The 12,056-nt window shown below is 38.4% G+C and overlaps 1 protein-coding gene across 4 annotated transcripts in view; it reads right to left on the reverse strand.

The window, feature by feature from the left end:
• Positions 1 to 7,335: 7,335 nt before the first annotated feature.
• Positions 7,336 to 12,056, reverse strand: part of OLA1 (Obg like ATPase 1) — a 196,310-nt gene continuing 191,589 nt past the window's right edge. For all 4 annotated transcript variants that reach the window (XM_024212001.2, XM_024212069.2, XM_024211924.2 and 1 more), the window contains one exon: positions 7,336 to 7,860. In XM_024212001.2, coding sequence (XP_024067769.1) covers positions 7,759 to 7,860 — 102 coding nt within the window. In that variant the 3' untranslated portion in view covers positions 7,336 to 7,758. The remainder of the gene's footprint in view (positions 7,861 to 12,056) is intronic.

Here is a 12,056-nt window from a genome sequence, read left to right on the forward strand (position 1 = left end):
GCCTAACAGGCAGAAACAGCAATCAATGGAATGATTCTAGAATGCACTAGGTTCTCTTTCTCGGTCTGCAGCTTAACACTGGGTGATCACTGTCTGATAATAAATGTGATTTCCATCACTTGTCCAACAATGGTAATTTCATCTCTTAACATGATCATCTCTGACTCAATGTTACAGAGTAATGCTTAAACAGGCATTTTGGTCATAATAAATGGCTGGCAGAGCATTAGGAAATACATGGAGACCAAAACAGTGGCTTAGGATGCTCTCTCTTCTTGTAATGGGGGAGAAAAGAACTTCTTGCATAAACAGAGGATTGTATTAGTGCTCTTTGGCCCGAGGACATCCCTGTTTAGAGAGGCTCCCCAGGGCTTATGAGAAAAATCATACATGAAGATTTAATTGTCCTGAGGAGAGACTGTGCTACATGTTGAGCCCCCTTTGCTTCCAGCAGCGTTTGGGAGAGTTAGGACTCCACTTTGCTGCTCTTCTACATGAGTTTAAATCCCGTTTCAAAAACTGTACTTCAATTAAACTATTTCTGCAAAAACAAGTAAGACTTTTATTGTTATTAAAGTTAGACTCCTGTAACCCATTATTGCACTTTCCCCTTAATTTTCCAGGCATATGTGCTTATGATTGCAGTTCTAAGAGCTGAAATTGTATAATTATTGAAGAGAAAATTATTTTTTCTTGAGAGTATAAGGACAGCTATGAGTCCATGAATGACTCACCCTCAGGCACTCAGGTTTAATTTATGAGCTATTTATCTCCTTGTACACACCCCAGCAGAAACAATTATACTTAGTAATTTGTTGATCTTATCAAGGCTGTTTGATGTTACTATTACTACCGCCAATAATACTGTGCTTTGAAACTTAAATAGAATTTATAACCAAAGCCTAATAGTTTGCACATAATTATTATGTTAGGGAAATTTAACTCTTACAGTTAGTAGTTTTCTCCTGCAGTTTTTAAAGGAGAGCAAATGCAGTTTCCTTTACTGCCTGTTTTGGGTGATGTATCCCTTCAGCAACAGAACATAGAAAACATCAAAGCAGATGTTAAACACATAAGCTCTCTTACCTTGCTGGTTTCACATGTTGCAAGAGAGAGCTTTTCCTTTTAGTAGAAAGCAAGAATCTGGCAAGTCCATGAAGGAATAACAGGAAGATAAGGAATTGGGTCCAGTATAGAAGGTAGCTTTGGGCTGAAACTGTACCTGTGATTGCCTCTTCACTAGCCCATTAATGCAGTGGATTCTCCCAGTGCTCTGATGCACTCTTATTACACTACAGCTGTAATCATGCTACCACATGATTGTCTAGCAGGTGAGGGGCAGCCATGCTCTAACACTTTCCAAGTACCCTTTTAGGTGCTGATCGGCTGTTTCATCAACCCAACACTTCTAGGGGGCCTCTTTAAATGGATGAAGTCTCTCAGTATGAATCAAAACCAAACTGATTTATAATAAATTAATAACATTAATTGTTAAACATTTGTGATAAATTAAACTCTGGCTGTTTGAAGAGTCTCCCCACTCACTCTTCTCAGGAACCAGTGTCACTATGATCGGAAGGCAACACCAAAGTCCCTGCTAGAGGCTCTCATTTCTCTTGGCTTCCTTGTTTGAAGGAGTCTGACCCAGTCTCCCTTCTCAGCTGTCACAGACCCTCTCCCCTTCTCTGCACATTGCCCCCTAAATGGCCTCACCAAAACCATGAAAGTTAGCTAGTCCCCAGGTTTCAGCCACCTGGGAACTTTCCATTCATAGAACCATAGAATATCAGGGTTGGAAGGGACCTCAGGAGGTCAACTTGCCAGTTACCTAAGGGTTTAGAGGTTAAGTGATTTAACGCACCAGATTGAAGCCTGGGTTCAAATTAGACTTGGATCACAACTGAAAAATTTTTGGTGGTCTCAATTGGATGGAGAAATGTTCCAAAACTCACATGAGAATCTGCAATAATTGTCAATCTCTGCTCAGGGCTGGGATAGTGGAGCTGTTGCAAGTCAGGAATGAGCAGCACCTAGCAGCTACCCATGCTACACCTGGTCCCAGTTAGTGTTAACAGGCCCACTCTTTTAGGAACACTTCCTCAAAATTTAGTCAATAGAGCATTGAGATTCTTGCATCAGTTCTACTCACAGAAACAACCCTCACTATACTGCATACTCCTGATTGCACATATTCAGTTATACACAGCCTGGGCTCTTTAAAATTCCTTTTGTTGTGCAGATGTCCTGCCTTGCAGGTGGAATTCCACTGAATAACAGAGTTCCTGTAATAAAGGCACTCCCTTTCTACAGGATAGGTGGAATTTTAAAGGGCCAGGAAGGACTATATGTGCGTCTATTCATCCATCCTAAATCTTTAGACTCAATTCCATTCTCATACAGAGAAAGATCTATTTTGTGGCTAATTTGCTACTTCACATGCACTTGCAATAGCAGTAGCTGATTTTGCTATGTGGTTTATAAAGTGCTTGTGCACTGAGCACAGAATCAAATGTTTTACATATTGAAAAAAAAAGGCTATGGGAGTCTGCCAATGTAGGGAGCTAGTCTGATCTCTGATGTACAGACATATTGACTCAGCTCTTTTATGAAAGCAGGTGTGCATGTGTAACCAATTTTACAAGCTACAATGTGCTGCAATATGTACCTGCTCTCAAAGATCAGAAATGGATCCTACCTGTAGATAGAAGCCAAGTAACAACTGCTTCTAAGAGAGCCTAGAAACAAAGAATTTACATTAAAACTTTAAAAGCTAAAATAACATTGCGATTTCAATCCCTTACAATACAGTGATGAATGCCACCACTTTGATCCCCCCCCCAAAAAAGCATCCAGTGGTTTTCCTAGCTTAATTGAAGTGAAATGATTGAATTAGCATAATCAAACATATGTAATTAGTATTTTCCAAAGAGTCAAAATGAAAATGGACAATTTAGTTTTAAAAAAATTACTAATGTTCTAAAAGATGATCTCACTTAATCCAGTGTGTATGAGGAGGGGGGGGCACCCAGGAGGTCAGAAGAGAGAAGATGCTTGTTTTTAAATTTTACAAATTGTACTTAGCTATATTCTTATGCTTCTGTTTTACAACAGGATTTTATAGCCCAAACTTACATGTGGGTTGAGTAATGCTCACTATTTAACCACATCTGATAAAGAGGGCAATATATCACCATGGCTGACTTCTACTTAAATAAAATTCTGAAGACAACATTTTTTAAAAGTAGAAAGCTATCAGGGCTAAGAACATAACAAAACACTACATTAGAAAAGCACTGCGACAATCTGAAGCTAAAAAGAGTTCTTTGTCAGCGTGGTGGTGTAGAAGCACATGCTACCACACAGCCCACCCATCTGAATTCCAAACTGGAAGCTCTTGCTGCCTGAGCCAGCAGGGCTGGAGAGTACTTTACAGGAGGCTCTCAGCAGGTGAGGCTTTTGCCCATAGCAGAAACAGTTGGGCAATCATGACCAGAATTAATATAGTTCTGAAAAGAGCTCAGTTAAGCCATCCCAGCCCCAGTATAGTCATTGTGACAAGATTTCTGTGTAGCATGACAGGAGAGGTATGTAAGGAACGACAAGAAGGCTTTTGCCCAGCTACTTTTAACCCAGACTCCCTGATATATAAGCTCATTGATTAACTAGATTCTACTGTCTGGGAAGAGCTCAGACTGTGTACGTGTGGTGAGAGGAGGGAGGTGGATGGGAAATTGTAGCAGACAGGGCCCCAGTCAAGCTGTATAGAATTGAGGAAATGTAATGCTGGAACAGCGAGGGACCATAAAACAGACACACAGTGAAAGAGCAAATAAAGGTGAAATTGAGCAAATATAAGAAAGTGAAATGTTTAATAAAATGTGCAAATAAACACAGCAAAGAAAAATATTATGCAATTTATGGGTGTTTTCAGGGTGACCTTTGAGGAAAGGTGAATTGGGTGGTTGCCTGAGGCAGCAGAATTCAGGGAGACTGAATACTGAATTTATATTCTACAACTACAAAAATGCTGAAACCCGGCATTCCAAATAAAATATTCTGGGGCCATAAGTATGCTGATCAGCTAAACATACACCGCTGACGGTAATCTGCACTCTAGCTGCTGGTTTCCAAAGCGAACATTTAGACTTCAAGAGGAGCTCAGATGCACCTGAATTTGACTTTTTTTATGATCACTACATTTATTAGTTTCATATTTTCCACAACTGTGTGTTTCATTTGAACTAACATCCTCTGGAAACAACCACTTTACATTTTGCTATACACTCTGGACCAGATCCTGGGCCTCATCTCTGTCCCCTTTGTGCTACTCTTGGGGACCTGAAAGCGCCGGTGGAGATTCCCCAACATTAGGGGAACCCTCAGGTGGCACAAAGCCAGATTAGCTGATTCTTTACCACATGCTCCCCCTCACTCTTAGGCATAGACAGCCTGGGAGGAAGGGTGTGTGGCCACAGCACTGCAATTTGGTGATCCCTGGCTGGTGAAACATTCCCTGTGGGACTGATTTGAGCCAGTCAGACCCAGGATCAAGGGAGCAGAAAGGTGGCTTAAGTCACGTTCCCCTGACAATCCAGGTCCTGTACCAAGGTCAGCCAGATACTGGGATCTGGCCTTCTATACTTTAATGAATCCATTGAGTCAGTAATCTGAAGCCTTAAGTGTTAGTGATGTATTTTATGCTTTATCAAGCTTTGAAACATCACATTTTTGGAGTGCCTCAGAAACAAAGTGTCATGCTGGAGATTACTGATTGCTCAGAGATGGTGCTGTCCATAAAAGGCAATACCAGGCCTCTTTCTGCTCTGCCTACACTGTTGCAAAACTCCAGACTCCCTCCCCTATTTTTCAGTTACTGGGGACAGGTAACAATTTTCTTGTTCTATCAGTGCTTGTGTTGTGCTTTAGCCATCAAAGGGTGTCATGTTTACAGTAACTCAGGTGTTGAAATAAGGGGGGGAAAGGGAGCACAGCTTCACCTCTTCTGCTAACTGTAAAGGGAGAGCTTCCTTCCTTTCTCTGGGTTGGGGGAACAGTGCCCCCACAACAGTTCACTTGGCTGGTGTAGCAAGAGCTTTCCCTCCACTTCATTCTATTCTAACCACTGTAGTGACCAGTTTGTGTGGGCTCCTGCACTACTGATAGGGCAAAGCTGTATGGACTTTAAAGCATTTGTACAGGTGTGTGGGGGCGTGGTCATATATGGGTCTTGAAGCAATTGTGCAGGTTAGTATGCACAGGTGGTTGGTTGGTTTTAAGTGAAGTTTCCTACCACCTAGATTGTGTGGGACTGAGTCAAATTTGTGCATAAAATTATAAGTGTTCACAGGCATTACAAGAACAGTTAGATTTTAGGGGTTTACATTTTAGAACCCTGCAGTCTCTCAGTCCTGCTGGAGAAAATGAGGACTGTCTGTGCCCAAATATTTATTGTGGTAGCTGCCAGGCAGCACTGGAGACTGGAGAGTACTGATCACAGGCAAAATTGTCAGATTATACTTTTTTAAACAACACTTTTAAAAGAGCAATTAAAATTATTAGGTTAATCAGAAGAATTATTCAGAGAGAGATGACTATCTTTTCAGTCCAGTTAATAAGACCAATTCAGACCAGTTTCTGTGATGAAATTTAAAATTTGGGGAGGTACTGGAAATGCTATAATATGTACAGCTAACAAAATTACTGTCAAGTTATGAAGAAACTAAAATGCAATTAAGAAATCCAGTCAGATGAAGAAGTCTCCAAATTCTGCAGTTCTGGTTTCTAGCATAATTTCTTCATTTATATGAAGAGATTAAAGGACATAAGAACATTATTCACCTTTGGACTCCACTGCTCCCATAGAAACTTTACAGACAAGACCAGACCCTAATTTATTCTGCAGGCCTCAGGCTGGATTTCAGTTTGTACTATGGCAGGAAAGAGTTCATGAGTGGGCTACAAACTGGGGACTGATGTCTCTATACCAAAGTAAGACAGTGGCTCTCTTGGGACACTGGCTAGACCTCTCATCTCCTCACATCTTCTCAACTTTTTATTGTGGCTAAATCCCAGCATGACCCCTCACCCTCTGATGTCATTACCTTGCCTGACTTCCAAGAGAATCAGATTGGTTTAGTTTCTTTCCGCTTCACAGATTGTACTTCCAGTGCAGAACTGTGGTCCTAATTTCTTTCAATTAGGCTCCTGCTGCCTGCTTCAAAATACCCATTCTCACCTCTCTTCCTCAATGACAAAAATAAAGCTTTTTAAAAACAAAAGGTCAGCTGCATTCTTGTCCCCCCAGTGCCAATTGCAGTTTAGGGAGTGATGCCAATTGTTTTACAATAAGCCACCTTGTGTCACGGACTTTGATCTTTCTCCTACTCCACCGGAGAACCTAATGTGGCTCAAAGGCAGCATTACAGGAGGAACCCAGTACTGTAGCATTACCAGTTCTCCCAATATCTTAAACAGGGAGGCTTGCCTGGATCAGTTGCTTTTCAAAGTTTTTAATAAAATAAATTGGTCACAGGAAGGCTGGAGTTTTGCCATATCTATGAACCTTGGGAATTATCATTCTCTTCCCTAACACTGCCCATTGGAGCCCCTGCTGTGTCTAAAACCGAACTGAGTTAGGGTGCATTTTAGAAAACAAACAAGATATCTTAAATTAATTGAATGCATTGTCAGAGCAATTCTAAGTGTTGAAGTGAGTTAATATTTTTGGTTGTATCCCCATTTTAACTTATTCTTCCACAATATCCAGAGAAATCTGCTCTTGTTCATGGTTAAAGGGGTAAGCAAGTAGCTGCTGCCCATGTCAGTGGAACTGTCTGACTGACAGAACAGCGTGACCTCTTTCTTCAAGACTATTACATACTCCTCCATTGCCCTAAAACCTTGAACAGAGGACATCTTACATCGGGCACCACTGGACCAGCCTCTGCAATTTAACAATTTCAAAGCAGGAATTAAATACTCTTTTCAGAATGATTTTAACAAAAAAGCTTCAGCCTCAAAGCTAATATGATTTTCCTATATATATTTTGCTCTCTCTGGTCAAAATCACTTATGCTATATCTTTTTATTATCCTTACTATCATCTTTCAATGAATGTCCATCTACAAATTCATTAACTTTGAGACAAATCATTGGCATCCTAATCTTCTGAGTCCCATGAAAGACTCACTTTTAAGATACAATTGCAGCTGCCCCACGCTGCCGGTTACTGTATCATACACGTCTTTAAATTCTGTAATCAGCATCCACCAGGTGCCGTATCGCATTCAGCACACCACAGTCAGTCAATACAGACATCCCCAAACACACCAAGGCTGGTTTTGTCAAATGTTTTATTGAGTGTAGACATCTGGAGTACTGTAAAACATGCATTATCTGTAGATTCAAAAAGGAGCAAGCCACATTGTCCTCACTGTCAAACGTGTCAGGCTTGGCATACATGATGGAGATTAATGAAGTATCATGAGAGTAATATGGTTCCTGAAAAGCTTCTACAATTTGGAGTAGGGTCTTAATCATTTGAAATGCAAAGCTGTTCACATTTAGTGAACTTGTATGTTCACTGGGAGTGCCATATTTTAATTCAAAACAAACGAGTAATTTCATTGGGAAGGGGGGAGATTTTTCCCCTAGGTATATACTGTATGCTTTCTGTTTTTAGATATTCTGTCTAAATAAAAATTCATATGCTTTTTGAAGTAGCACAGTTTATTGTGAACAATGAGCAACATCTAATATTCATTTCTTCTTAGATTGCTGAGGTGTATTAAATTTAAAGAAGATAATATCGCCATCCTCAACTATGTAATTTCTGCCTTGTCGTCTGTATTTCCCAGCACTCTGTAAATGGAAAAGACAGGAGAAAAACAGGTTATTACTTTAAAATTAAGTTTTTACTAAAAAAACCCCCAGATTTAAAAATATTATTTTTGTTTAAAATAAAACAGTACCATTATCTCAAATTCAGAGTTTGATTCTTGTAATGACTTCTTGATTTGGGCAGAACTGGATTTTACATACATAGATAACCATAATTTCCTCTCCATTGAACGGATAGCACATAAATATGATTAGACCGGTATCGTGAAGCTTTATTACATGATGTTAATGGTACATTTCTGATGTGTCTGTAAACACCAGCGACTCATTAGAACAAAATGGATAAAACACCATTTTCTTTTAGTTCTTAGGCTTTTTATTCCCACCTCCAAAATGTCCTCAAGTGTAACTACTAATGATAGCAATCTAAGACTTTACTGCTAGAAAGACAATCAAAAATGATTTGTATCCGAACTCCACAGCTCTCAGACTGGTCTTGTTGACCACTTCCAGGTGGTCTGCTGAGCTGCTGCTATCAATGAAGAAGCGCGCAGAGTCAAAACAAAGATCATCCCACCATGTCAGAAAGGCATGCAATACTCTTCAAGCAGAGCTTCCTTCTATGCTTCTGCACAGGACAAGAAGGGCTGAGAAACACAAAATAAAGTCTCAGTCTTTTTGTTAGGTATTTGTTTGGAATAAATTTAACTAATCAAATTTACCGGTGACACAAAAGTTAGGAGGACAGCAAGTCCACAAAAGGACAGAAGTGACCTGCAAGGTGGGCTGCTGAGTTTAGAACAGGGCTGAACCAGCAGGCTGGAGGCAATTATAGGATATTTGGAACTCAAATGTAAAGTCCTACACTTTGGGAGAAAAAACAGAGCAGATACAAAATAGGTGTGGATGCTACTACACATTGGTACCTCCCTGCACTGAAGTGTGCGATAATTTTCTTCTCTCTTCGATGCTGTCCTAAGTTGGTTTGTTTTTATTAAGGCAAGTATTGTAAGGGCTACAGGGATGGTGTGGGATCAACACTGTAAGGAGGTTTACATGAACATTTACTTTTAAGAAGTGATCTACAACATGGAAAAGTTGAGACCCACTCCTGTAGCTCAATATTCTTCCTGTTTTGAAGAGTTCTCCTGCAAGGGAAACTGCTTCCATGCAAGACTTTGCTGTGCCAATTTTCTCAATGACCTACCATAGTGGTGGCATGCTAAGATACTACTGTAGAAAAGCTGTTAACTAATTATCTTAATTACAGCAGAACAGGTCAGATTAATGGTACATAATTACTTTAGGTACTTCTCTGCCACAAAACCCTCCTTTGCAAAACACCACATTTCCCATGTTGGTGTGTAGGAATCTAGAAGCACAATGATCTTGTAGCTGTCATTCCCAATTTAAATGGGAGGACCAGTGACTTTCACCTCCGGTAAATCTCTCAGATGCAAGAGCCTATACAACAAACACTTAATGCTACAGTAATTGACCCTATCCCATATGACATGTCTATTAATACCGAAATAAGATCTTAAAAATGTTGACTTCTTTTTCTGGAAATTTTCTTAGCATATACAAGGTTTGCTCTCAAGTAATATTAGTAGTTCTTCCCTTTGAAGATACTAATAATGCTCTAAGTCAAGAGTAATTAGACTAATTGGTAGCATAAACACTAATAAAACAGTCTGCTGCAAAAAATCATCAGCAAGCGTAAGCTGCATGCACATGTATGTAGACTTTTTACAGATAAATACACATACTTTTCAACTGGAGAAAGGAGAGATGCATTATTCACAAATATTTACAGAATAACCTAGTTTACACAAAGCAGCACCAGTTCAGGTTTTCTAGGACACCACTACATTCTGTCAGAAAGTGGTATAGTCTTCTTTCATTAAATACATTTTGACATACTTATATACATTTATGTATTTCTGTTACGAGTTTACAATTAACAGTGACAGTGTTCCTTTAAATTCTCTAGAGACCATTTAATCCATTTCCATTGCTATCAGAAACACTGGTTGAAAAAATCAATACCCATTTGTGAATCTTGAGTATGTATTAAACAAGACACGTCTAACCAGTTCATTTGCACTTGAAAGCAGCCATCTGTAGAAGCCAGCTTTGCCTAAGCAGATATGATTGCTAATAATGTGATATCCCTGTAGACTACAAAGCCCACACAGAGCTATTCAGTATACAGTTCACAGCATTGGCATTAAATTAGTTATGCTGTACTGGTGTTACACACACACAAAATCAAACTTAAAAATCGATCAACTTGATAACATACAAAACAAGCAACTCCAAATACCAATGTTATTTTAACTGAATCCAAAAGCTCCCAAGTTTAATTTTGAAATTTAACAGCAATATAAGTTAATTAATATGGTCTACAGCTTGGAGACAGCATTTTTCAATTTATATTTAAGAAGCCTATGTAATATCATAAAGTTTTCTAAAAGCAAGGATTTCCTTTTACTAGGCTTTTAAAACGTTTGTATAAGCAAATGTAAATATTTGTGCTCTATAGACATATTAAAATTTGTTCATAACAAAATCTATTTAATTATGATTTACAGTTGGAGCACAGAAAAAGTTCTAATTTCTGGATTCTTACATTGGGAGAAAACATCTAAATCAAAACTTACCAGAAAAATACTTACTGAAGATCACAATATCTACTAAGGTGACGTAGCTCTTATGCAGGATACTCATATGTGTATTTCAGCAACTACTGTTGGTATAATTTGAGTCCCAGCTACGTAAACAAGTTTTCTGACTAAGGAATATTTGATTTATTTACACTGTGGTTTAGCTGTACAACTATAAACTCTACTTCCCTTTTCACAAGATAGTTCACATGCTACAATGAACCAATTATACTGGGATTTCCCCTCCCCTCCCCCGCCTCTTCCTGGGGTTCAAACAGACCTATAAAAGCCCTGCTGCTCAGTATCATTTTCCTTAGTGATACTACTGAGAATAAGAGGAATCTGAAATCAGTTTTGCATAGCTTTCAAACTATCAAATTGCAAAAAATGAGGCAGAGCCTTTTAAATTCTTTAACTCATTATAGTAGGAGCCTTCAAATACTGTGGTGGGTTAAACCTAACTAACCTTTTTAAAATACAACACTCATCAAGTCTATGTGAAATAAAGGGAAATTCTACTTCCTTATAATAAAAACAAAACCTGCAAAGACTGAAATAGCATTACAAAGAAATACAGCTCTTCTTACTACATTTATTTGCCATGTATAATTTTACTCCATGTTTAATAACTGCAAATCAGATTTAATTTATCAGAAGTAATAAGGGCACAACTTTAGGCACCCAATCAGTCTCTGCCCTCTAGTGTTGAGAACGCAGATAAAATGCCTCATCTTCATGAACATGTACAGCACAAGAAAAAAAATTACAAAGTGTCAGTACAAGAAAAAAGTTTTTCATTTAATTAGCTTATAACCTATTCTGTAAATAATAGCCAGGAAACTATCTATTGTACAGTATAGGCTACATACAATTACTGTGGTCACTATAAAATCTTGATGTTACTGCATCACAGTATTTACTTTATGCATGGTATCTGCAGTTCGTCCTATACTTACGAGGAAGTCTGCACATTTTGTCATAATATTAACTGCTGAACACGGCAAATGTTAAAATTTTAATCGTGCCTAATATAGTCTGTGATAGGATACTACTAACAAAAAAATTATTATATTTCAGTAATAAAATATTTCCTTAAACATTTGCATTAGAAATTTGATACACAGTTGTAATGTAATGCCTTCACTGCTGACTTCACAACAAACTTACTTCTTATTCATAGAAATAGATAGTGGGGAGGGGAAAGGGGGGCGGGAATGGGGAGGTTAAAGTAATCTGAAAGCTAGCCATCCCATTAAAAATAGCCAATTTTCTAAAAAGAGTCAAAATATTTTTAAATGTTACAAAAATATCACCATGGTCTAAAATATTAAGATTAGATGGTTAATATTATAAACCTATGTGAAACTTTATTACAACTCTTGCTCGTAATGTTGACATTTGGTCTGTTAGCTGTCATATTTCAGGTACTAAAATTGTCACATCTCTGTTAGTTAAACTAGTGTATTTTAATTCTTTTCCAAGTATAAAACGACAGTACATCTGTGGTCTATTATTAGAGGTCAGATTCACTTACCACCAGAGATTTCTTCC

This window comes from Terrapene carolina, unplaced genomic scaffold (genome assembly GCF_002925995.2).
Source record: "Terrapene carolina triunguis isolate 2854851 unplaced genomic scaffold, T_m_triunguis-2.0 Scaffold62, whole genome shotgun sequence".
NCBI lineage: Eukaryota > Metazoa > Chordata > Testudines > Emydidae > Terrapene > Terrapene triunguis.